The sequence below is a fragment of the Saccopteryx bilineata genome, chromosome 11 (genome assembly GCF_036850765.1).
Source record: "Saccopteryx bilineata isolate mSacBil1 chromosome 11, mSacBil1_pri_phased_curated, whole genome shotgun sequence".
In the NCBI taxonomy this organism is placed as follows: domain Eukaryota; kingdom Metazoa; phylum Chordata; class Mammalia; order Chiroptera; family Emballonuridae; genus Saccopteryx; species Saccopteryx bilineata.
Window position 1 is genome coordinate 20,325,955 of NC_089500.1, and position 26,373 is coordinate 20,352,327.

General features: G+C 51.5%; 1 protein-coding gene across 2 annotated transcripts in view; it reads left to right on the top strand.

Annotated features, from left to right (window-relative positions):
* The window catches only part of MYO5B (myosin VB), a 319,106-nt gene that overhangs the window by 236,337 nt on the left and 56,396 nt on the right, over positions 1-26,373 (top strand). For both annotated transcript variants that reach the window (XM_066246550.1, XM_066246549.1), the window contains exons 16-20: positions 21-118; positions 5,409-5,495; positions 19,570-19,681; positions 22,044-22,255; positions 24,152-24,308. In XM_066246550.1, coding sequence (XP_066102647.1) covers positions 21-118; positions 5,409-5,495; positions 19,570-19,681; positions 22,044-22,255; positions 24,152-24,308 — 666 coding nt within the window. The remainder of the gene's footprint in view (positions 1-20; positions 119-5,408; positions 5,496-19,569; positions 19,682-22,043; positions 22,256-24,151; positions 24,309-26,373) is intronic.

The window sequence follows — 26,373 nt, forward strand, 5'->3', positions numbered from 1 at the left end:
ACTGACTTCTGTCTCCCCAGTTCCGCACCTCTCTGCACCTGCTCATGGAGACCCTGAACGCCACCACACCCCACTATGTCCGATGCATCAAGCCCAACGACGAGAAACTCCCCTTCCAGTAAGTGCGTGCCCAGGCGTCCGCTGGCTCCTCGCGGTTGGAGTTGGGCATCAGGCCCGTCAAGCCCAGCCTCTTCCTGCTGCTTTAGCTCAGGAGGGACAGGGAACGGGCAGACACAGTTTTCAGCAGGATGAATGGTTGATCTTCCACTCCCCGGATCGTGTAAATGCTGGATACAGCCGGGGTTTTTTTACCAGCGTCACCTGTCTGCTGCCCAAGAGGTTTCAAGGAGATAAGAGGGTACAGTTCCCCCATCCTGTGTCACTTACAGTGGTGTTGAGGACAGTGCACACTCGAATCTAATAGAGAAGCACAAAATTGTGCCACTAACTGCTGCATCTCACTGCGAATGTTCAGTTCAGACACGGGAGGATCACGGGAATGGTCAGGGAAGGCATCTCACATTAAGGCAACTGGACCTCCCATGACATGTCGAGTGACAGCATTCTCAGACGTTCCTTCTCTCATCCCTCTATCCCTGAGCTCCCAGAGTCCTCCTCACCACCTCACCATCCCTCACTCCTCAGCCTGCTCTAATCCGAATTCCACCCCTCTCCCTACCTTGAAAACTTTCTCCTAGTTCTCTCCATCCTCACGTGGTTGATTCTACCCGTATCTGTAAAGCCACAATACTTACTTAAATGTTTTTGTCTATCTCTGGTTTCTGCCAAATTCTAGACCGTTATTCCTGCCAGCCCGCTGCGACTTCATTGGTCACACCCCATTCAACCTTTCTGAAACCTGACTCCTCGTCTCCCCCCCCACCCCCTACCCGCCATCTGGCCACGTTCCTCTCTGTTTGGTCTCCATTGGAGTAAATGGCATAACCGTCTTCTCACTTCTCCCCTCCCCACCAAACAGCCTCCCAAACTCAGAGTCCACTCTGGACCAGTGCTGTCAATCAAACCTTCTGTGATGATGGACTGCCCTATAACCCCCATTGTACCAAAATGCTAGCCACTGGTCACATGTGGCTGTGGAGTGCTTGGAATGTGGCTAGTGTCATTTCAATTACATTCAAATACCCATAGGTGGCTAGTGGCTCCCATATTGGACAGCATAACCCTCCCTTCCTCCTCCCTTCCTCCCCAGTGTCCAATCATTGTCAAAATGCCATGGAGTCTCCTATTTGTCTTTCTTCCATTATCACCATGTTTTAGACTGGGTTCACTTCTTGCCTGGAATGCTGCCCTAAGCCTTTAGAATGGTCTCATCTCTACAGCCTCTCCTTCCACTACCCCGAGCCTCCACGTGTGCTATTTCCGCTGGCCAAGAGGAGATATATTTAAAATTTTTTAAAGCACTTTCTTCTCATCTTTCTGATTTCCATTTTTGGGCCTAGCATGATTTCTTTCTGTGAAATAATTTATTTTGGCAACTTGAACTCGCAGAACGAATAACTGAACTGCCTCTGCTGTTTCTAGCATTTGATAAAGCTTGTCTTGCACTCGGATGGGCCCTGTGTGGGAAACGGTTAGGAAGACAAAATTGAATCAGCCTTCTGTGAAGCATGCCAATTGTTCACTTTTTTCCCTTCCTCTAAATTTCTGAGACACGCTCAGGAGTCCCACCTCCGCACCGACCCCTGGGCATCTGTTTACCAGCTAACTCAGGGAGAAAAGAGGGTTAGAAGAGCAGCAAGTGTGAAAGACGTAGATTATGTGTGAAGGGCAAAGCAGGAGAGGAACAGGGAGGGGAGGGCTGGGTATGCGCTTGGGCCCCAGGCCGCTGTGACCTTGGGCGGCTCATTCACCAGAATCTGGTGTCTGCCCTGTGCTTTTTTCTTGCTGGGCCTCCCCTTCCAAATGTGAGAAGATGCAACAGACTTTGTAAGGGACTTTCCAGTCCTAATATCCCATTTTTCTAAGACTTTCCTTTGCCTTTAGTACCTAAAATCTTCCAGTAAAGAAAGAGGGGAGAATACTGAACCAACTCAGAAAACCTGGATTCAGGTCCAGGCTCCGCCAACAGCTGTTTGGCTGATCACAAGCTGGTCCTTTACTCTGTCTCAGTTCTTCATCTCTTAGTTGTGGTTAAAAAATAATAATTATGAATGAATTCAAGCAGATAATTTGTATGATTCAAATCCATGATGTTGTAACATTATTCTAGGAGGAACGCGCCGTGTCCCTCCTCTCACTCCGTGCAGTCAGGCCTGCTCAGCCTTCACACTGGGACACTTTGGGCCAGGTAGTTCTTTGTTGTGGGGTTTCCTTGCACTGTGAGAAGCTTAGCATCCCTGGCCTCTGTCCACTAGATACCAGAAGTATCCCCACCATTTTGATGACTAATAATGTTTTAAGACATTGCCAAATGTTGCTTGGAGGGCAAAATCGCCCCCGGTGGAGGACCACTGTCCTACACTAAATGCTTTGATAGCACCTCTTGTATACAAGTGTTTTTCCCTCTGCTCCTTCCTTTATTAAAAAAACAACAACCCATTATACTTACCACTCACTGGGCATTGGGTTGGGACAGGTGGAATGACAATGAATAAGATATGTCCCTTATTCTTAAGGAGCGGCCAGTCACAAATAACTGGTGACGACATAGAGGTGACTGTAGGCAGGTTTCCAAAGCACAGGAGCAGAGAGGTGAGAGAGTGAATGTGTCCAGCGAGAAGGCAGCCTGGAGCGAGTGTGGCAGTCCGGGGTGGCTCATCTGAGGGACTGGCCGGGTTTCCCAAGGGCCAGGCCACAGGTCTCAGAAGCAAAGCAGTGAGAGCCTCAGGCAGGCCTGGCGGGGTGGGGGGTTGGAGCTCTGCAGCCCGTGCAAAAATCAATGAAGTGGCACGTGACTGCCGAAGTGAGGCCCAGTCTCACACCCAGGGAGTCTCGCTCTGCATCCAGCGAGGCTCTGGCTCTGCTGCCCCTGCACGTCTTATTGGGAAGGCAGAGTAGAACCCTGCATTTCAACAGTTTGACTCTATGTGTCTTACGTGATTTTTCAGTCCAGTCTTAAGTGTTGCTTGAGCACACCATGGTCCTCCAAAATTTAGTGGATGGAGGGGCTGGTTGTCACTCCCAGTTACCTAGTAACGAATGCAGAATGCAAGATGCATTTGACAGTGAGTTTACTTTACAGTTGGGGACAGAAGAATAAAATGCAGAGATGTAGCTGTCTTTACATATCCCCTGGGGGTGCGTGGACAGGGAAAGATGATGACAGTATTTTCTTTGTATTGTGTCTTCCTTTTTATCTAATGGCATTTCTGTCTTTTACATGACTTGGTCTTTACAACAAACCAGTGAATTGTAGTTGAGCAAATATTCTCAATGAATATTGAATAAATGGGGAAACTGACTTACAGAGAGGGTGTGTTTTGCCCAAAGTGACGAGCAAAGGACCATTCTCCGCTTCACCCTGTTCATTTCCCACTCCACGGGGGGAAGGAAGTGATGGTGAGGTCTTAAAGAAGCAGGGAAGGATGTTCAAGCCAAGCTCAAAAAGTGTTTGCCAGATGCATTCCATGAGACCATCTCGGTGAGTGGGGCTCCAGCAGGAGACTGAGCAGGTCAGACAGAGAGGGGAGCATGAGAGGGAGTCTCCCATGGAGACACGTGACTCAAGGGTGGCAGACCCCAGGCCGGATCCTTCCTGCAGAGTTCCAGAATCCTGAGTGGGCCCAGCTGCTAGGAAGAGAACTCCTGGCATTTCAGGGAGCATGTGGACAGGTGTGAGAGGTTGCCCACTGGGGTTTTAGAGGTAAAGAAACCTCCACCTGCATTTATCCCACAGAGCAAGGAGGTGGCCCGACCGCACAGCCCAGGTGTGTGCAGAAGCCAGTCTGACCCGGGGTACCCGGGACTGAGTCTGGAGGGCCTAGCCTGTGACGTTGGCTGAGCTGTGGGACAGCCAGGAACGGGGACATTTCTCTCTCATCCCTTCTCAGATTGAGGCAATCATTTCAGCAACTTATAAATTGTGATTAATTCTAGTTCAGCTTGATTCTTTCTCCACAAAGACTCCTGGATCACCCAGCCAAACCTAATATCTTTCTTCTAGTTTCTTTTAGCGATTTAACCACACTTATCCCTTGCCACCCTATAGGGTAGGCCTTCTGCACACCCCCCTCCTCTGCAAGTGTGGATGCTCTCAGAAAGCCTGACTGGTCTCCCCCTGGCCTTTGGGAAACCTGGCCAGGCCTGTGTCTGGCTTTGATCTCTGTTCTCAAAAAAAAAAAAATTTGCTTGGATAAATACTGGGTTTTCAGAGTGAGGCTTAACATTGCAAGGTATGTGAGTTATTAAAGATGTACATTTCTCCCATCTCTCAAGACAGGAAGATAAAGTTCTTCATCTTTGTGATTTTTTTTTTTTTTTTAGGAGAGAAGGACACAGGGAGAGAGATGAGAAGCATCAACTCATAGTTGCAGCACTTTAATTGTTCATTGGTTGCTTTCTTATATTTGTCTTGACCAGGGGGCTCCAGCCAAGCTAGTGACCCCTTGCTCAAGCCAGCAACCTTGGGCTTCAAGCCAGTAACCTTTGGGCTCAAGCCAGCGTGACCATGGGATTATGTCCATGATCCCACACTCAAGCCAGTGACTCTGTGCTCAAGCTGGTGAACCTGAGCTCAAGCCAGTGACCTTGGGGTTTCGAACCTGGGATCTCAGTGTCCCAGGTCGATGCTCTATCTGCTGTATCACTGGTCAGGCATCTTTGTGATTCTTAACTGAGCAGCTATCGTGATAATAGCTAACAATATCTGTGCCCTTGTATTGTGCCAAAAACTGTTCTAACTACTTTCTTAGGCCATTGCATTTCATATTTGCACTAACCCTTTAAATGGGGTGCTGTTATTGCCCCCACTTTATAGATAAGGAAACTGAGGCCCAAAGAGATTATATTACTTTCTCCATGTTACACATGCAGCTGGTAAGTGGCTATGTCACCATCCTGGCCCAGGTCTGCCTAAGCCACAGAACGCTCTAGGTGCCGAGTATATGTTTTGGCCATTGAATTAAGACAAGTGCCCGTGTGGATGGAAATGATAAAGGCAGGCTCTGGAGAGGAGACAGGACTGAGTCTTGGAGGGTAGACAGAATTCACACAGGCAAAGAACAAGAGGGGTGTCCCGGGGGAGACCACACAGGCGCGCCGAGCTGAGAGGTCCTGCCATGGCTTGTGCACCTACCGACCGGCGCGTTCACTCTGTGTTTTTCACGTGACCTGTGCTCAGTGGTACAGGCTGGTCGGTAACTCGGCACAGGAAGAGGTCTTTCCTTCTCTCCTGTTCTAGTTCCTCTTTGCCAGGTGGCCACTTATTGCTGATGTTGTTGTTTCTGCAGCTTTGACCCAAAGAGAGCCGTGCAGCAGCTCCGAGCGTGCGGGGTGCTGGAGACAATCCGGATCAGTGCAGCCGGCTACCCGTCCAGGTACGTGCCCACCAGCCACGCCTGGGTGCAGCCCGGGACCCTGTGAGGGGCTGTCAGCCAGAAAGAGAGCCTCAAAGATGTTCCCAGACACGGAGGGCCCAAGCCGGAGGCTGACGGAAATGAGTATTTTTGTTTGGTATGGAAAGTATGGAGTGACATCCTCTGGGGCAGCTTTTCACATTTCAGATTGCCTCTGGTCGGGGCGAGGGGCTGGCCAGAGCTGCAGAGAGGGTTTCTCCTGACGCACCTCCCCCTTGGCTCCTTTACCTCACCCCTTCTTTTTATTGTGGTGAAATACACATAATGTTTATCATCTCCACCATTTTTAAGTGTACAATTCAGTGGCATTACTAGGTTCATAATGATGTGCAACTGTTACCTCAATCCATTTTCAAAACTCTCTTCATCTTGCAATGCCGAAGCTCTGTACCCATTAAACAATAACTCCCATCCTTCCCTTCTCCTAACATCCCCTTTCTGTGATGACTCTGACTACTTCACATGAGTGAAGTCACACAGTATTTGTCTGCTTGTGACTGGCTTATTGTACTTAGCACAATGTCCTCAGGGTTCATCCATGTTGTAACGTGTGTCAGAATGTCCTTCCTTTGTGAGGCTGAGCGATATTCCACTGTGCGTAGAGATCACATTTTGTTGATCCATTCACCTTTCAGTGGACTCCTTTACCTTTTAGTATAGAATCATCTCCAGGCTGGGAAATACAATGTGAGTTAAATTACAACTGTGGTGACCCAACTTGCATTGTAGACAAGCCACTAAGCCACCCAGCTTCTGCTGAAGCTGTATCAAGACTGTGGATCGCCTCTGGACACTTACCAGGCATACGAGTGGGGGTGGCTGGCGACCAGCTAGCTCTCGTGAAATCATATTGCATACCAGTGTCACACAGGCCAAACACCTGCCACGAATGCACAGCAGGGTCACAGGCCAGAGCCTGTGGTGTTTTCCTGAGTCCTGAGAAGTTCACGTGTGTCAGGAAGTGGAGGGAGTCTGAAGCAGGCCGCCCACCCCACCCCACTGTCTCCGCCTCTCATTCTCCTGCTACCATTGAGGGACCATTTCACATGCAGTGGTTAATCACCCAGAAACAACTTCACCATCCATAGCTCCCAAACGTCAGTCCTGGGAAGGCTGCTGATGGAATTAGAAATTTGCATTTGACCTGGAAAGTACAAGAACTGTCACTAATCTGCGGCATCCAGGCAGCTTTTCCAAACCCAGCAGGTTGAGGTGTTGTTCAGAGCACTATGCTCTGGCCAGGATTGAAGACTATTGTCCTTTTCTTTTCAACCTCACTGCTTAGAATAAAAAGACAGGGAGTATCCTGGGGCTCCCTCTCATCTTTTGAACTTAAGGTCTGAACACAAGTAGCTGACAACCGCATGATTAATGAGGCGCGCCTCGCGGGTCCTTAGACACGGGCTCTGCAGCCCTTCCTCAGCCACTCTGCAGTATCCAGCACCAGCCTTCTGACCGGGGAGTGGGCTCACCACGAGCACGGTGGTTCCGTTCTGAGTTCCAAGTACTGCGGTCTGGCCAATTGGATGACCTTTCTGTGACTGCTGCATGCACAGGGGTCAGATCTGGCGCAGTTCGTTCACCTTAAGAAGGGGGCACAGGCCGCCCGCCCACTGGTGTTCAGACTGTGCCCTGCAGGCAGCGGGGCTCCATCCAGCTCCTCCGGCTTTGGTCTGTTGGGCTCCCAAAAAGTTTCCTTTAGTCCAGTGTTTCTTAAAACTGAATCGCAATCCCTTATGGGTCAGGAAATCAGTTTAATGGGTTGTGACCAATGCCTTACTGTTTTGTTTTGTTTTGTTTTTTAATGAAATGACTTGGGATGAAAAATATGAGATGGCAATTTGTGGTAGAGAGGGCACTGTGGCGTGGCTTTGCATCGGTTTTTATCTATAGATGTGGGCACATTGTGGCTTAAACAAATGAGACTCAGAGGAGGGAGTGAGCCACTCAAGGTCACCAGCCAGCTGGTGGCTGAGTTAGGGTTAGAGCCACCCTTCCTCTGACCCGCTGGGTGGCTGTTGCCAAGCATTTTCCTGCCCACATCAGCGAGGCGCTGACCTCCAAGCAGAGGCTTATCAGAGGAGCGAGGGGGCGGGCAGGGTCCTGTGGTCTGTCTCCAGGGCGGGACCCACACACGAGGCCTGGTGTGAAACTTCTCCCTGTTCCCACCAACGTGTAAGTCAGTCCAGACTGTGGAACTGCAGCCTGGGCTACAGCTAACAGCCTGGTGATTCAACCCTGGGCTTTGGTGTCAGGCCTGGAGTCCAGAGTCAACCTCGCATTTTTAGGCTGGGTGACCTCAGGCGAACACATTAATCTCTCCGAGCCTGGGTTCTCTTCTCAGTAAGTGGAACGATCATACTTACTTCATAGGTGGTCGTGATGAGTGAGATAATGCAGTTCCAGTTCCCAGCACAGTGCCAGGTGTTTAAGCATTTAATAGAGTGTTCATTATTTCTTCAGATATGAGCAAGAAGCTACATCCCTGTGAGTATAATTTTGTGGGTAGCACATGTCTATACCAGGCAGTTCTCGTTTTGTGTTTGTGAAATCCTACTGTGTCTTAAACTGTTGAGCATCCTTGTGCAAGAAACTTAGAGATCACAGGTCTTTCCCGCCAATCCCAGGCCACACAGAGCAGAGGCCTGGAGGTGAGCAGAGAAACCCAGCTCACCTTTGTACATAACATACAATGGATGCTAATGGTGGGCTTGTCAAGTAGGAAGCATGGGCATTGAGACGTATCAAGCCAGGGGAGAGGAAACAAGGCAAGCCTGTGTATGACCAGTGATAGTCGAAGGCAGGTGGGACCTTGGGGACGCACGTCAGGTATGAAGAACCACCCGTTTCACCGAGCATGTTCTAACAGAGTGGGTTGTTTAATGGCAGACAAGTGATTGCAGAGGGCTGGATATCTCTCCTTGAGAACTCCAGGAGAAGGCTAGCAGTTTGTGGGGTGACATGGTAATGACAGACCACACGTCAGGCGGAGGCCCCCTCTGAGTCTCCCACCGAGCTTGCTCGCAGCCTCACTATGAAATCAGAGTGGCCGTGTCACCCATACTCCTGCTGGTTTTTCTGTCGCAGTACAAAATGATGTTTTAGAGAGTGGAAGGGGAAGGGGGAGAGGGTTTTAGTTCTGGGGTCTCACGTAGGCTTTATATATTATAGAATGGGGAAATTTTCTCACCTTCATGGTTTCTGTCTGTCCTACTCCGGTCTCATCCTGTATCAAGCATTAGCCCTGTGCCTGATGGCTGTAGAGAACTAAAGATCTAAGTCAAGCCCTGCCCACTGGGAGCTCACCATCTGGGGGAAGTGAACAAGCCTGAAACAGTTAGACAACAGCATAATCCGGTGCAAGTTTGGGAGGAAGTGTGGCTTCATGGAGGAGGTGACGTTTGAGCTGGGCCTGGAAGGGTGAGGAGGATTTGGATTGGCGGGGAGACAGCGGGAGGATTCTGAGGCTGGGGGCAGCAGGGTGTCCAGGGACAGAGGAGCAGTGACCTGTTGATCCTGTCCAGTGATCCAGGAGCAGGCCTTCTCGGCCCACCCAGGGCCCAGCCCTCCCGTCGTGGCAGCCTGAGAGGCCAGGTGTGCTTCTCGCCTCATCAGACAGCCTCCGCCTTGGCAGCTGCGTTTCCTCTGCATCTTTAGACCCGTGTAGGTAATGGCTTCTCCACCTGTTCCTGCCATCTGGCCATGGTTGGAGCTGCCAGCAAAGTTTAGATGCCCACAGACTTGGCGACCTCGAACAGGGACACTGATGAATACCTTTCCCTGACTCCCTAATTGTTTCCGACTTCTTCCTAGCAGATAATTTCAAGGGCATCTGCACCTTTTGTCTTTGTAATTGCAGGTACTGTGGAAAGGGCAGGGAAGGAGGGAAAGACTGCTTCTGACATCCCAGAAGCTGTAGCTTGTGCTGTGGCGCTGGCTTGGCGTGGCTCCAGAGCACTGCCTCACATCTCCTCCTCACGCTCACTGTCTTAGCAGATTTTGCAAAAGGATCAAAGAGAGGATTTCCTTCCCCCAACTGCCATTTGAAATGTTAAACTTTGGAAAGGGGCGCCATAGTTTTGTGGCACTTTTGTTAGTGCTGAGACAGAGTTGAATCATCCATATTATTTCGTTAGGTCTTAATCCCCTCCCACCCCCTCCTCACTGCCAAGCCACAGCACGGGGGTTGGCATTTATTTTTGAAGATGAGTGGGGGGGGGAGGTTGTGGGCAGCTGCCACACCTGTACTCAGCTGACTGCACGACACCTGACTTTCCGCCCCTGCCAACTGCGTAACCGCACTGGTCTCTGGAGTGACCTCAGTGGTCTTTATTTATGTATATTTTTAATACTGCCTAACTGCTTCATCCTAACAATTTCATCAGGAAATCAGTGTGTGTCCACTGTATCTGGAGATAAAGCCAGCGAGAGAGAGGTTTTACAGACACTGTGTGTCCGTCGAGGTGTTAGCTATTGAAAGAGTACACATGTCGCAGGTGCTGACCTTGGAGTGCGGAGTTGAGCATTTTGTTGACCTGACTTTGAGAGAACTTCTTGGGGCCTTGAATAGATTGGGGGTCATCGCAAGAAGAGCTCACGTCCATGGCTGCTGAGACCCAACACAGCAGAGGGATTGCACTTGCATTAGCTTGTCAAGTGACAGCACCATTTTGTACAGCTGTTCCCAAAGGAGACATCGATGGTGTCTTTGATAAGGGGAATTATAACTTACACCGTTTCCCTACATTTCTCCCACTTAAGTGGCCAAAGGGCAAATATCACTTTAGACAGAGGAAAATGGCAGAGGGAAGAAAACGCAGTCATGGACCACAGGACGTGGGATGAAGAGGTCCGTGGGGCTCTTCCCCGGGAGCCCAAGCAGAGGGCAGCCCTTTCTGCTGGGATTTCAGGCAGAGTGCCGGCACTCGGCCGACTGAGGCCTAGGCACAGAACTCTTAGCCCTGTTCTAAAATTAATGTCTCCCCCAAAGTCCACCATGCCGGAGAGGACGAATGCGGAACGGTCAGTACACCTTCCTATTTTTATCCTCCCTAGGAAGTAGGGCTCTCTGTGAGTCTGATTTAAAAGGAAAATGAATCGTTCAACTTGAAATGTACGGCAGTGGCTAAGAAATACATTCATTGTCATGTGCATAAAGCGCTGTGATAAATGCCCTATCTGGGAAGAGACACAAGTCTGCCCATCCTGGCTCCAGCCCCCCTCCCCCGCTCTGTGCCTCGTGCCTGTGCAGTCAGCTGTCCCCTCCTTGGGGGCTCAGAGCCGCTTTGTGTTACTGAAGAATTGGGAAGCAAATACTACTTCACCGAAAGCGGTGTTTGTAGGAGACTACCTGAATACGCAGAGTTTATGTTTCTCAAATAAGCACCTTTTCTGAAATCTTCAGTTCACCTTCACCTCATTTATCTCATCTTGTTTACATCAGAAAAACCCAATGGCACTTTCTGAAAAGATTGTGACTCCTTCCTCAACTTCCGCCCCAGCCCCTCGTGGAATGTATGCAGCACAGGACTGCAGAACTAGACAGAGGCTTAAGCAATCGCCTGACTCTCCTGTTGGATCCTGATCAAACTCTCTCTCTCTCTCTCTCTCTCTCTCTCTCTCTCTCACACACACACACACACACACGCACACGCACACGCACACGTCCCTAGCCTTGTTATTAAAAATCCCACAGTGAACGAGTCATGTCAAACTTATTTTGGGCTGCAGTAATTCTTCACCTCGGGGACTTGCAGCCTTCAGTTCTGACTCTTGCCTGAGAGCTGTGTTCACGTCCTTGGACTTGAGTCTGGCACAAGGTTCCCACCTCGTCTATACATCATGGCCGCCTGGACGGTGTTAATTATTCCCAAAGCCAGAGCCCCACCTCAGACCTGACAGGGGACCCCTCACACCCTCGGGAAGGCTGACAGGCTCCTGAAGAGTCTCAAAACAAAAGGAAAGCGTGCCCCTCCGGTCCCTGTGTGACCAGAGGAGATCTAGGTCTGAGACTCTCTGCTCCAAGTGGAACGTGACTGGGTGACGGTGTCTGAGCATGGGCTGACCCCGCCTAGTGCTGCCGGAGCCCTGAAGCATGCCTCCCCCTTTCTCCACGGCCCTGCGGGTGTGGGCCTGGCAGCGTCGGGGACTTCTCTTGGTGGCCTCACGTCACACACTTGTCTGAGAGGTTGTCTGAGGGACTGTCACAGTTGGTCTAATCCGAGCAGCCCCTCAGGAGACCTGTCCGAGAGAAGCAGGTGGAGGGTGCTGCGGTGTTGACAGCCCCCTCCCTCTGCTCACACCTGTCCTGTCCGCTGGGACGTCTCGGGCAGACTGTGACACCCCACGTGCAGTAGGCTACATCCGGTGCTGGGCTCTGGGTGGAAGCTCAGTCAGTCGACACCTCCCCCCACTGTGTGTGCTCCCCGCTCACAGCAGCCGTGTTGACTACTGCTGTCCTGAGGCCTGAGGACCTCTTTAGCAGGGAGCATTTTTCTGGACGGCTGGGCTCAGGAACCTTGCCTGCTGCCTCTGATCCCGCCTTTCAGCCACAGGTCCTGGGCTTTCCCCACACACCCAGCTGTGGCAGGTTTACGTGGTTGGGACACCTTCCAAACAGGACTTTATTCCGGAGGAAACATGTCACTGAAGTCCAGGACATCCAGCCAGGGCCCTGGCACACGAGTCTGAACCCAGGGAGAGCAGGGCTGTGGCAGAGGGGGTGCTCAGTGTGTGTCACACCCCTGAGGTCGCTATGACTCCACATTACCCAGGGCTGGGCCATGGTGGGGCCTAAGGATAGGCTTGGCATTGGGCTCTTCTGCCGTTAATATGAAACGGAAGAACAGCCAGGCCCAGAAGCGGCTTAAAAGACGAGTCCAGGCCAGCGAGCCACAGAGCCACCCATGCACAGGAAAGGACGCCTCCAGCGCCACCTGGCAAGGGTGGGACAGCGGGAAGGAAGCCGTGCGTTCACATCGTAGGGGAAGGTGGCTCTCCTGGTTGGCTGCTCTCAAGAGAAGGCTTCTTGGACTAGAACTGTATTCTGTAGTAAACATTTTATAAGTGTTTGGGAGCACTTTTTTGATATCTCAGTGGATAGGATGGTGTGTAACGGTCCCGAGATGCTCTGTGTCCTGTGCTGTGGGACGGTCCTGCACACTGAAGAATTGTCCTGGCCCAAAGCCAATCGTGTCCTCCTTGAGGAACAGTGGGAAGGAGAAAGGGTTTAACCCCTGTGCCAGGAGAATACCAACTTTTACAGTGTACAAAGGGACTATAAAGGTACCATGGTGAAAGTTGCTGGGAGGCTTTAAAATGTGCCAAAGAGAAACCCTGGCCAAGGAGGCTGCAGTCTAACTCGTGCACAGAAAATAGCTCTGGTGCGAGCAGAAGCTCCGTGTCCTGTGTGGAAACGGAGAGCTGGCGTGCGGATAACCTCGGGGAAGTCCTGGACACCCGATGTCTTCCTGAGCGGTCTTTTCCTACTTCTGACTCCTCTGTGCAGGGGTCCCTGCCAGACTGCGAAGTCCTGTAAAGAAGTTCTACTTTGGAGAAAGAACCACCAGGTTCTGTTTGGCTTCACTTGAAAGGCTTTCCTCTTAGAGGTGGGGAGCTCTCCTGCCAGGGTTTTCTCTCTGCGCACCCAGAGGCCCACAGAAGGGAATGTGCACTAGACTCTGGGTCCTTTGGTGAAGGACAGTTGGATGAGCCCAGATCCGCCATGGCATGTGACCCTTTTGGTACCAGCTGAGGAACCCCCTCCCCCCATGCCCTTCACTGGATGGTTTGCCTTCTGCAGGCATCCTCCTCCCCATCGGACTCACCTTGGCACAGGTGTCCGAGGACGCCTCTGTAAGGGAAGCGGAGGGGGCTTAGGCTGGAAGGGAGGGTAACTTAGATCTTCAGGAAGCCTGGTATCATTCCAGACACTGCACATCCATGATTGTGCTGCTACTGGCATGCAGGGAGCTGCCATGTGAGGTGGGTGGCAGTCTCCATTGGGCAGGTCGTGGAGGTGAGGCGTCCAGGCAGTGACGTGCCTCAGGTCACACCGCGTGCCACCATCAGCGCCAGGCTTCTCCACTTCTGCACTGCCAGCTTGCCCTACCCGGGCCTCAGTGCTTTGCAGTTGCCATGTCCTGCCCCTTGAGTTTCCTTCCGCCTGGGCCTGCCCTGAGTTATGGGGCTGGCAGCAGGAAGAGATTTTTCAAATTAAAAGCGTTTAAGGTGTTTAGCCCAGTGACGTGCTGCTCTGATGATTTCCCCAGAGGAATTACAAACTCATAAGGAAAAAGTAAGACAAATGAGGACACAAATAGCCATAATGCAGAATATGGAATGTGCCCTGAGGAAGTCACACTGGAAGTGCCACACCACTTTTGGGGGACCCCATGGGCTGAGCAGGAAAGACAACAGTAAGAGGCAGATATTGCTGGGTGGGCGGGGGAGGGCGCAGGGACGCAGGCTGCACGGAGCCCTCGGTGTGAGGCGTCATTCCATTTGATTCTTGCTCAGATCCATCTTGCCCTGCGTGGAGGTGTCAGTAGACAGAGTGGTCTGTGTTTAAGACTTGGGGGCTGGGGCAGAAAGAGCCTGGGAAGAATTCAGTGGCATTTGCATGTACCTATAAACAACAAAACGAATGGACCTGGAAACTATTATGTTAAGTGAAATAAGCCAAGCAGAAAAAAATATATGACCTCACTCATTTGAGGAATCCAATGAACAATGTGAACTGAGGAATGGAATTGAGACAGAAGAAAAGTCATAGGGACCAGAGGAAAAAGACGACAGCAGGAAAGGGAATGATAGGATGGGATAAACCTGAAGGGAAGGGGGGAGGGCGCTTTAGAGAGGGGAACAAAGGAGATGTTGAGGGGAATATAGGGGAGGGGGGATGCATTCGGGGTAACACTGGAATCTATGTAAACACAATAAATTTAAATAAATAACGCCTGACTAGGCAGTGGTGCAGTGGATAGAGCATCGGACTGGGATGCAGAGGACCCAGGTTCGAGACCCCGAGGTCGCCAGCTTGAGTGTGGGCTTATCTGGCTTGAGAAAAAAAACAAAAAACTCATCAGCTTGGACCCAAGGTCGCTGGCTCAAGAGTTACTCAGTCTGCTGAAGGCCCACGGTCAAGGCACATATGAGAAAGCAATCAATGAACAACTAAGGTGTCGCAACGATAAACTGATGATTGATGCTACTCATCTCTCTCTGTTCCTGTCTGTCTGTCCTTATCTATCCCTCTCTCTGACCCTCTCTCTGTCCCTGTAATAAATAAATAAATAAATAAATAAATAAAGCGCACGTCAACCAGATGGGCAGCCTGTCAACCCCAGCTCTCTCTGTTCCTGGGCCTCCCATGTCATGATCGGATACTAGATGCCTAGGCTTGTCCTTGACATTTGTTGTACATGATTGAAATAATTAAAGCAACATTTACCTGGGCAAATACCCTTAAATGTGTCTTGTTGAAGGCCTCTTAGAGATGGGTAGTAAAGAGATGGGTTTGGTCCACAGTCCCTGTGCCATCTGGAAGGAGGGGATACCATTTCTGCTCAGTGCAGGAAGGGAAATGAAGTTAAGTGAAGAGCAAAGGGCACAAGAGCCTTCCCCGACCTCCTGGAGGGAACCCAGGCATAGCGTGAGCCTGTCGAGCAGAGCTGTGTGCGTCCCCGGTCAGCCCGCATAGCGTGAGCCTGTGGAGCAGAGCCGTGTGTGTCCCCGGTCAGCCCGCATAGCGTGAGCCTGTGGAGCAGAGCCGTGTGCGTCCCCGGTCAGCCCGCATGGTGGGAGCCTGTCGGGCAGAGCCGTGTGCGTCCCCGGTCAGCCCGCATAGCGGGAGCCTGTCGGGCAGAGCCGTGTGCGTCCCCGGTCAGCCCGCATAGCGGGAGACTGTGGAGCAGAGCCGTGTGCGTCCCCGGTCAGCCCCCATAGTGGGAGCCTGTCGAGCAGAGCCGTGTGCGTCCCCGGTCAGCCCCCATAGCAGGAGCCTGTCGGGCAGAGCTGTGTGCATCCCCCTGTCGAGCAGAGAGCTGTGTGCGTCCCCGGTCGGTCAGCCCGCGTAGCGGGAGCCTGTCGAGCAGAGCTGCGTGTGTCCCCCTGTCGAGCAGAGCTGTGTGTGTCCCCGGTCAGCCCGCATAGTGGGAGCCTGTCGAGCAGAGAGCTGTGTGCATCCCCAGTCAGCCCGCATAGCGGGAGCCTGTCGAGCAGAGCCGCGTGCGTCCCCCTGTCGAGCAGAGAGCTGTGTGCGTCCCCGGTCGGTCAGCCCTCACAGCGGGAGCCTGTCGGGCAGAGCTGTGTGCGTCCCCGGTCAGCCCGCACAGCGGGAGCCTGTGGAGCAGAGCCGTGTGTGTCCCCGGTCAGCCCTTTCATCCGCTCGTGTCACGTTTGTGACAGAACCAGTTAGAAAGGTCAGGGGCATGGAGACCAAGCAGAGTGGCATTTGCCAGGGTCTGGGAGGAGGGGAGGTGGGGAGTGGCTGGGAACGGGGGTGAGGCTGCTTTTTAGGGTGAAGGATTTGTCCTGGGACTCAGTATTGGGGGCGGGTGCACAGCTTTGTGAATATACGAAAAACCAGTGAATGGCTACTTTAAAGGGGTAAGTTGTTACAGTATGTGAGTTACATTATAGTTCAATAAAGCTGTTATTCACCAGGGAAGGTGAGACATAACCTATAACTAGCCATTTTATGTAGATGAAAAACATGGGGGGAAATGCCATTTTTGTTACTTGCTTTATGCTTACCCCTGCTCTGAGACACACAGCTTGGTTAGCAATCTTCCACCAAACCAAGAGAAGTGTTTTCAGAGGCAGGGGAGGGACAGTGAGCTCAGACTCCAGTTTCCTCTCAGCGCAGGGAGCTGAGATGAGTGGCCTGGGAGGGAAAGGAGAAACTGAGGCCCCCAGGAGCACAGGACTGTGGCGCGTGCCGAGAGGAGCTCTAAGAGAAAAAAGCACATTGCATGACTGCGGCGCCAGAGGTCCTAACATTCCACAGGACTCATTTCTTGGAACACGGTTCCTAAAGGAGCCCTTTAGAGAACAAATGTGCTCTAGGAGAAGGGACACAGTCCATTTACTCCCCATTAATCCATCGGTATCACACTAATTAGTATCACACTGATACTAGAATGAGGAAGACTATCTGAGCGGCAAGGCCACAGGTGCTGGGCACACCCCACCTCAAGGCAGCAGCTCAGAGATTTCTAGATGGGCGCGCGGACAGCACGGGGACCTGAACACCGAGAGCCTGGCACCTCCTGTGGCTCTGAAGGGGCATGCTGGGGGCACACTTCCTCCCAGGCGCAGAGTTGCGGAGATGGACAGGCTGGATTCACCTTCAGAGGGAGTTGGACTGGAAATTCCAAGTCTCCTTGGAGTAGGATTGTGCTGCATCAGAATGTCAGATTGTATGAGGAAGTCGTGAGCATCCCCTGGAAACAGATAAGGAGCAAGGGTGTCAGCATGCGGATCTGTGAAGGGAGGCAGCCCCCAGAGAAAGGGGCAGGCTCCTCTGGAGGACAGGGCCTCTGCTCAGAGCTGCATTTGTCTACTAAGTAGAGATCTCAGGTGCTGGGGGGCAAACGGAAGGTCCTCTTAAAGACTTCCTTCCAGAACATCTCAAACCAGCATTTAGTCAAAAGTAGATACATTATAGATATTCCTTGTTTTGTAAGTGCATCCTGGACCTTTTCGTTGCTACGGGCCTGTATTACTTGAATGATCAGAGGGAAAAAGTCAAAATCAAAATCGACCTTGAAGAGAAAAATGGTTTTTTGTTTAAACTATACCAAAATATGTGACCAGTATTATCTCTAGGGGTTAGAGGTTAGGATATGGTCTCTTTTTATTTGCTAATGTATACTTTTCTGCATTAAAAAAGTTTTCAATGAGCTGTATTAGTTTTGGATTTATAAGAAGAAAGTCAATATTTAAAGACCAAGCTGCATTCCAGGTAAAGCTCCCACGTGGGCCATAGTGACCCGGGGCTCCACGTGCTCGGGCAGAGCCCTGTGAGCGGCGTTGCCTCTGGTCAGCCTCTCAGAGGGCCTGCCAACACTCCTCTACGCTCAGCCTTCCAGGCACGATTCCGTAATTCACCAAACACTGAGTTCTGGGGGGGCACTGAGGGGCACCACACAGCTTGAAATGTCTTTGCTGCTTTGAGAAGGTTTATTTTTTTTATTTTAATGGGGTGACATCAATAAATCAGTGTACATATGTTCAAAGAAAACATGTCCAGCCTGACCTGTGGTAGCGCAGTGGATAAAGCGTTAACCTGGAAACGCTGAGGTTGCTGGTTCAAAACCCTGGGCTTGCCTGGTCAAGGCACATATGGGAGTTGATGCTTCCTGCTCCTCCCCCCTTCTCTCTCTCTCTCTTCTCCCCTCTCTATAATGAATAAATAAAATCTTTAAAAAGAAAAAAGAAAACATGTCCAGGTTATCTTGTCATTCAATTATGTTGCATACCCATCACCCAAAGTCAGATTGTCCTCTGTCACCTTCTATCTAGTTTTCTTTGTGCCCCTCCCCCTCCCCCTTTCCCTCTCCCTCTCCCCCCCCCCCCCCCGTAACCACCACACTCTTATCAATGTCTCTTAGTCTTGCTTTTATATCCTACCTACGTATGGAATAATGCAGTTCCTGGTTTTTTCTGATTTACTTATTTCACTTCGTATTATGTTATCAAGATCCCACCATTTTGCTGTAAATGATCCGATGTCATCATTTCTTTTATACATATATATATATATATATATATATATATATATATATATATATATATATATATTTTTTTTTTTTTTCCCCCCTGAAGCTGGAAACAGGGAGGCAGTCAGACAGACTCCCGCATGCACCCAACCGGGATCCACCCGACACGCCCACCAGGGGGCGATGCTCTGCCCATCTGGGGCATCGCTCTGTCGTGACCAGAGCCACTCTAGCACCTGGGGCAGAGGCCAAGGAGCCATCCCCAGCGCCTGGGCCATCTTTGCTCCAATGGAGCCTCGGCTGTGGGAGGGGAAGAGAGAGACAGAGAGGAAGGAGAAGGGGAGGGGTGGAGAAGCAGATGGGCGCCTCTCCTGTGTGCCCTGGCCGGGAATCGAACCCGGGACCTCCGCACGCCAGGCCGACGCTCTACCACTGAGCCAACCGGCCAGGGCCCATGATTTCTTATGGCTGAGTAGTATTCCATAGTGCAGGGGTCCCCAAACTACGGCCCGAGGGCCGCATGTGGCCCCCTGAGGCCATTTATCCGGCCCGCCGCACTTCCGGAAGGGGTACCTCTTTCATTGGTGGTCAGTGAGAGAAGCATAGTTCCTATTGAAATACTGGTCAGTTTGTTGATTTAAATTTACTTGTTCTTCATTTTAAATATTGTATGTGTTTCCGTTTTGTTTTTTTACTTTAAAATAAGATATGTGCAGTGTGCATAGGGATTTGTTCATAGTTTTTTTTTATAGTCCAGCCCTCCAATGGTCTGAGGGACAGTGAACTGGCCCCCTGTGTAATAAGATTGGGGACCCCTGCCATAGTATATATGTGCCACATCTTCTTTATCCAGTCATCTATTGACGGGTTTTTTGGTTGTTTTCATGTCCTGGCCACTGTGAACAATGCTGCAATGAACATGGGGCTGCATGTGTCTTTACGTATCAATGTTTCTGAGTTTTGGGGGTATATACCCAGTAGAGGGATTGCTGGATCATAGGTAGTTCTATTTTCAGTTTTTTGAGGAACCACCATACTTTCTTCCATAATGGTTGTACTACTTTACATTCCCACCAACAGTGAATGAGGGTTCCTTTTTCTCCACAGCCTCTCCAACATTTGCTATTACCTGTCTTGTTGATAATAGCTAATCTAACAGGTATGAGGTGGTATCTCATTGCAGTTTTGATTTGCATTTGAGAAGGGTTTTTATGTGAGAAATACTGGCCCCATGGGGCACGGTTAAGACCACCCAAGCCCTCCTGTGGCTTTGAGGCGGGATATGACACCTAAAACACCCGTGTTCCCTTCAGGTGGGCCTACCATGATTTCTTCAACCGGTATCGGGTGCTGATCAAGAAGAGAGAGCTCGCCAATGCAGACAGAAAGGCCATCTGCCGGTCTGTCCTGGAGAACCTCATCAAGGTGAGCGGGCACCCCTGGGCAGCCTGGGCTCCATGAAAGGGTACCTGGAACACCATGAGAATGCAAAGGGTGGAGTGGCAGGGGGTTAACTGCCTCCTGGGTCTGCCTCCTTCCATTGCAACTGTTTCCAAGACGTTGCTCCATTTTCATACATCAGAGACTGTAAGGAAAAGCCCCATCACCTACCTGGAGCACATCTAGCTTTTTTCACATCTCAGCACACAGAGAGAGTGAAATTATTCGCACCAGGATCTGTGATGAGGCCACTCCTAGCTAAAAGCGGCTGGCCACAGACCTCTGGCTTCTCCAAAACCTGGGCTTCGTGACTCAGCCCACCTGCCCTCACCTGTGCACATGCCCAAGGGTTCTGTCCTGGAGCTTGGCACAGCCCAGCACCAGCAGAGTGGGAACTAGCTGTGCTTCCTGTACCTTCCTCATTGTGTAGCTGGCGTCAGCCCAACCCCCTGTCTTAAGTAAGGCAGTGGATTTGATTTTAATGGAAATAGCCTGAACTCATGCCTGACACTTGAGACTGGAGAACTATAATAGCAGAGCTATTATAAAGGGCCTTTGTGATAAACATTTCATTATTTCCAAAGTGTTTAGGATTACAGCAGAGTATGATACTTCATGGTCTCAGTAAAGGGTCAAATGCATCAAAAATCTTCCCTTTAAGAAGGTAATGGAATTACATCAAAAAACTAATTTTCAAGTATTATTTTGCTAGGAAAACCTATTCACCTGAAGTAGCTCCCTGCCAGATGGTCAGGATTTAAGGCCAAGTGTTATTTTGTAGAAGTGGACAGTCACCCTCTGAGCATTGTCTTAGCTACTCAACTCTGCAGCTGTGGTCAGTGTGGAGCATTGTGCCCAGCAGTCAGGAGAGAGGAAGAGGATGACAGTCTCACTAACGGAGGGTTGCAGTTGGTTATTTGGGCTCTGGTTAATTGAGGGCTTTGCCACGGTGCATCTCTCTGTGTTTGCATTTCAACATCTCCTTTTCCATGGGTGAGAAAAATCTGTGTTCAAGGTCATTGGGAGTCTTTCTCCTTATTTGTACCAGGAGCTGGCCTCTGAGTGTGTGGCCAAGATCACCGTCTTCCTGGTGGGTTTTCTCCAGCCTAGGAAATGGAGCAAGGACTGTGGTTCCTGAGATGCCAGAGCATCTCCCCCTGGGGGAGACAGTCAGTGACAGACTAGCTGGACGCCGGGTCCCAGCTCAGCACAGCTAGGAGAGCGCTGTCTTCTTTGTGTGCGGGACGGGGTTCTGGGCTGTGTAGGGCGTAAGCTGTCTAGAATGCTGATTCTGAACTATTTCACAGCCATGTGTCAACGTGAAGCATTCTTGTGTGGGGGTGTCTTCCAAAGACCTTAGCCCGTGACTGCCTTTTCTTTAGGGTCGTCATGTCCGTGAGCAAAGCCAGATGGAAGTTTGTTTACAAAGAGCGCTCAGTTATTAAAAAAAAAAAGCACTCAGTTATTGTGGGTTAACTAGCAGCGTTCTATCCCAGCTTGTCCACAAGCACGCTGCTGGGTCATCTTTCTTATCCACAAGGATGAGTGCAGGGAAGGGCAACTAATTTTATCATAAACAGATGTGAACAAGGAATCATATGCCCCCCCAAAATCTCGTAACATACTTTGAAATCAAATAAAATTTACTTGGGGAGTGATTTGAAGTCAGTCAACCATGTGGCCATCTGAGGATAATCTTTCTAAAATGTCAACCAGATCAGGTCATTCACTTGCTCAGAGCCTCTAATTCTTTGGCCCTTGGTGGTTAGTTCTTTGTGCCACCCACCCTTCCCCACTCAGCCATCCTGGCTCTCCTGTTCCTCAGCTTACAAAGCTTTTTGCCACCACAGGACATTTGCATCTGCACTGCTCTTTTTCTAGACTCTCCTTGATACTTTCTTTTGACTGCCTTCTCCAGTTCATTCAGGGCTTTGCTCAGATATCACCTCTAGAGAGTAACTTACTTGAATATCCTGATTAAACGGCCCATCCCGCCCCCAGCATCACTTCTGTCTTTCCAGTCTTTACCTGAAAATGTATCGTGTCTTTGCTTAAAAAAACAAAAACAAAAACACATACTTTATCTTTGTCCTCACCATGTCAGTTGCTCGAAGGGCAGACATCTTGTTCACTGCTGCATCCCGGACACCTAGCCCAGTGCCTGTGCCATAGGTAGAGGTGGACTCAGAGGCTGTTATGTGAATGCAGGGAGTTACTGTGTATCTAAGGAGCAGGGAGGGGCGTGCAAACCCTGACAAGGAAATTCTGCACTGGACAGGCTGGGTTGGGGGACATGTTACCTCATTGTCACTGATGGCAAACCAGCTCCCCTCCTTGCCTTGTAAAGGACCCTGACAAGTTCCAGTTTGGCCGCACCAAGATCTTCTTCCGGGCAGGCCAGGTAGCCTACCTGGAAAAGCTTCGGGCTGACAAGTTCCGGGCAGCCACCATCATGATCCAGAAAACTGTCCGGGGCTGGCTGCAGAAGGTGAAATACCGCAGGTTGAAGGGGGCTACCTTAACTCTGCAGAGGTACTGCCGAGGATACCGGGCCCGCAGGTGAGCCAAGCCGGGGCACGTCTAGGCGGGAGACTGGGGGTGGGAGGCAGCGGCCTGAGCTGGTGCGCTTAGCTGGTTGGCCCCTCTCAGCCTCTGTATTTGGATTGGTTCCTGTTGGACCTTGTCTGCACCCTGATGTCTACCCGGCAGCTGGGTCCATCTCTCTTATGTCACTCTCACCTGAGGGAGTGGGTCTAGTTCCCAGGTCCCCTGGTCCCCATAGTCTGTCCCCATCCCAACAGTGTTAGCCTAGGACTGGCTGGTTTTGCCACAAAACCTCCATTTTTCCTTTTGCTTAAACTCCAACGTAAAACGACCTTCTTTTAGAAAAAGCGATAAATTCAGCATTTCTGTCACAGTTCACTATATTCAATTTCATTATTTACACTACTAAGTTCAGAATCCCTTGGGAGTTTAAAATTAGAACTGGAAAGGTCCTGGGAGGTCCTTTTCTGAGTTGCTGCACTCAGCACAGAGAGAGTGTGACATGTACCACAAGTGGCCGCCTGGGGGCAGAGCCTGGTCTGGCTCTCTTCACACTGTGCAGAAGGAACTCCTTATTCCAAATGGTCCCCTCCCCACTGGTGGCATGGGGGGGATGAAGTGTAGAGGACTGGACTTTCTACGGAGACGGTCTCGGAGGGCGTGGCCTCCTGGAGGACCCAGCCCTGGTCCAACCCCAGTGACCTCTGCCAATAAGGATTTCCTTGGAGAAGCGACAGTAATTGCCATAAGTTCCTGCATTTGGAAGCCAGTGCAATTCAGTCACCTCTGCTTGACTATGAAAAAACCAGTGAGCCCTTCAGTTACAAGCCCGGAGCAGGCACTCTTGGTATCCTCAACGTAGAAGTTTGCTCCTGCTCACCCCCGTGTCCTGGCAGTGAGCTGTTGATCCAAGCACAAGCACCTTTGTGGGGTGACAAGCACCTTTACCTCTGGACAGTTACGGGATAATCTCCAGGACTCAAGCTGTAGAAATGAGAAGACTGTCCTAGTACCGACACTCAGCAGCCAGCGACAGTCGGTGTGGGCTGTGCAGGCCCCGATGGGGAGGGTGTGAGGCGGAGTCAGGCCTCAGTGCCCTGGCAGGAGTTGTGTTCCAGCAGGTGCAGGGCCCACCCAGGGGGAGAGCAGAGGGGCGCTGGAACTGGACCACTTGGTTTGGCCCGTGGGGCGAGGTGGGTGCGTTACCCCTTCCCCTGGGCTGTGCTCAGGGAGTTCTAACTTTTTCTAGCTTCAATGTTCTGAGTCTCCAATTGAGTACTTGCTGTGAGTCTGGCAGCAAGCAAAGCCCTTAAGGAGGGTAAGAAACAATCAACTGATGCTCTGTCTAACCGGGGGTGGGGCGGGGGGAAGGGCAATACAGAAATGAAACAGAGGAAAGTCGGTGTCCACGTGCGGCACAGTCCAGGCAGCAGGCGCGGGGAGACGAGGACGGCGAGGGCAGGCAGGCTGAGGAGGGGTTCTCCATCCAGCAAGCATTTCCCCAGCACCCGAGGCCAGGCCCTCTGCTAGACATGGGGGAGGATGGTTGAGACACAGCCCCCAATCTCCCCAAGCCTGGTGAGTCCAGGGGCAGACGGAGTGTGAGCTCGTGCGCTCAGGTTGCACAGAGGTGCCTGCAGGTGGGGGCGTGGCAGGCGAAGGTCGCAGGGCTGGTCAGACATACACTGAGTTTTAAACTTGTGGAATGACTTTTCTGGTTAACAAGGAAGAAGGAAGTTCATCCTGTTCTCAACCAGGGCACCAGGTACCCGAGGCATTGCTACCTTCGGTCAGGGGGACAAGCATGGCCTGACCGAGGGTCCAGACAGGGCCTGGGGCAGGGCTCGCACTCTCGGTCAGCTCGGAGGCCGCTGTCAGCATGGTGTACCCTCCCCCCCGTTCCACCCCCAGGCTGGCAGAGCACCTGCGGAGGACGCGGGCGGCCGTGGCGCTCCAGAAGCAGTGTCGCATGTGGAGGGCCCGCCTGGCCTACCAGAGGGTCCGCGCGGCCACTGTCGTCATCCAGGCCTTCGCGCGGGGCATGTTTGTGCGGCGGGCCTACCACCAGGTGGGTAGCCACTCCGGGGGCTCGCGGGCTAGACTCAGCCTTGGCAGCCACTCCGGGGCTCGCGGGCTAGACTCAGCCTTGGCAGCCACTCCGGGGGCTCGCGGGCTAGACTCAACCTTGGCAGCCACTCCGGGGGCTCGCCGGCTAGACTCAGCCTTGGCAGCTGTAAATGAGTGATCACCAACATGAGTGTTTGCTGGGTGCTCCTAAATTCTTTCTAAGTCATTTCATAGCTCTGTCCTCCCCGAACCCTCTCCAGAGTCTCATGAGAGGGTGTATTAGTCAGGGTTCTCCAGATAAACAAAACCAATGGGGCGTGTGTGTGTGTGTGTGTGTGTGTGTGTGTGAATTTATTTTGAGGAATTGGCTCAGTGATTACGGTGCCAGGTCTCACTATCTGCAGCTGGAGACCCAGGAAAGCCAGTGGCAGCACTCAGCTCCAGTCTGAGGGCCTGAGAAGCAGGGGGGGGCGATGGTGTAAGTCCCAGTCTGAGAGCAGGAGAGGGTGACGAGATGTCCCAGCTCAACAGTGAGAACGGGTTGAATTCTCCGTTCCTACACCTTTTGTTCCACTCAGGCCCTCAGTAGACTGGGTGGTGCCCACCCACACTGTGGAGGCAGCCCACTGAGTCCGACTCCAATGCGCACCTGTCTAGAAATATGCTCACAGACATGCCCAGAGACAGCCTTTAACCTGGGCACCCGCGGCCAGTTGACACGTGAGGTTAACCGTCACAGCTGGGAAGGGTGCGTGCCTTTGTTCCCCTCTGACAGCTGAGAGGCTTGGAGAAGCTGAGTCCCCACCCCGAGGACACGCCGTCAGCCCGTGGCTGAGCCTGGTGACCGCTCTAGGCCTCGCTGAGCCTTGAGAGCAGGGGTGAGACTAGGCATCATCCGGTCTAGACTTAATTAACAGGTTAGTAACCTTAATCCCAGCAAAGTGAGGTCAGGAGAGGGCCCTGACTCCAGCCAGGCCAGTATCCAGAGAAGCTGAGCTACTGGTAAAGTGAGCCCCCAAGTCAGAGCACACCCCTTCCACCAGATCACCCCACAGGGCTGACCTTCAAGGCTAAGGCAGAGACAGATCGGAAGGAAACATCTAAAATGTGTTTTGTTTTTCCAAAATGGACATTTTTTTCATCTAGGACCAAAACAGGTGTGATTTTTTTTTCTAAACAATAAAACAAAGGCATTAAGTTGGTCATGAGAAAACAAGGGTAGTTAGACTCCAGGACGGAGCACACCCGTTGTGGCAGCACCAGTGCGAGAGGTTCTGTGAGTGGTACCGAGAGACGGGAGACAGCTGTGTGACGTCACGGTGGAAGGGGCAGGTGGCGTCTGGGAGGCACCAGGTTCAAACCAGCTCTGCCTCAGCTGTGATGCCGGGCGTGTCAGTCTCAGGATGTTGGCTTTTCTTTATCCCTTTATTCCACAGACATTTATTTTGCAGGGTGTTAGGGCAAGAGCATTAATAATGCCTTAATTTTCTGAGTGTTGTAACGTGGTAGGAAAAAAGAAAAGGAAGCCAGTGAACTACGAGCCAAGTGTGCCGTTGTGTGCCACCGTTACCCACTGTGACTCACACTCAGGAGCCCCTGCCTTGCTCCAGCTCCCGTCACCAGTGCGGAACCCAGATGTGCTGAGTGGGGAGGTGTCAGCTAGGTGACCTTCAGGCCCCTCTAGCTTTGAGGTTTCCTTACCAATAACCCAAAAGTTAAAAAAAAAATTCAAATAAGGGTTTGACAGTTGATTGCCTGTAGGCGTGCAGGCCGCAGAACCCAGTAAAGTCCTCTTCACAATACAAGGGGCTGTCAAAGCCTCAAGTCAGGCGTCCCCAAACTATGGCCTGCGGGCCGCATGCGGCCCCCTGATGCCATTTATCCGGCCCCCGCAGCACTTCCGGAAGGGGCACCTCTTTCATTGGTGGTCAGTGAGAGGATCATTGTATGTGGCGGCCCTCCAACGGTCTGAGGGACAGTGAACTGGCCCCTGTGTAAAAAGTTTGGGGACCCTGCCTCAGTCTTTGGCAGGCATGTCCTCTCGGTACCTCCTAAAACTGGAGCTG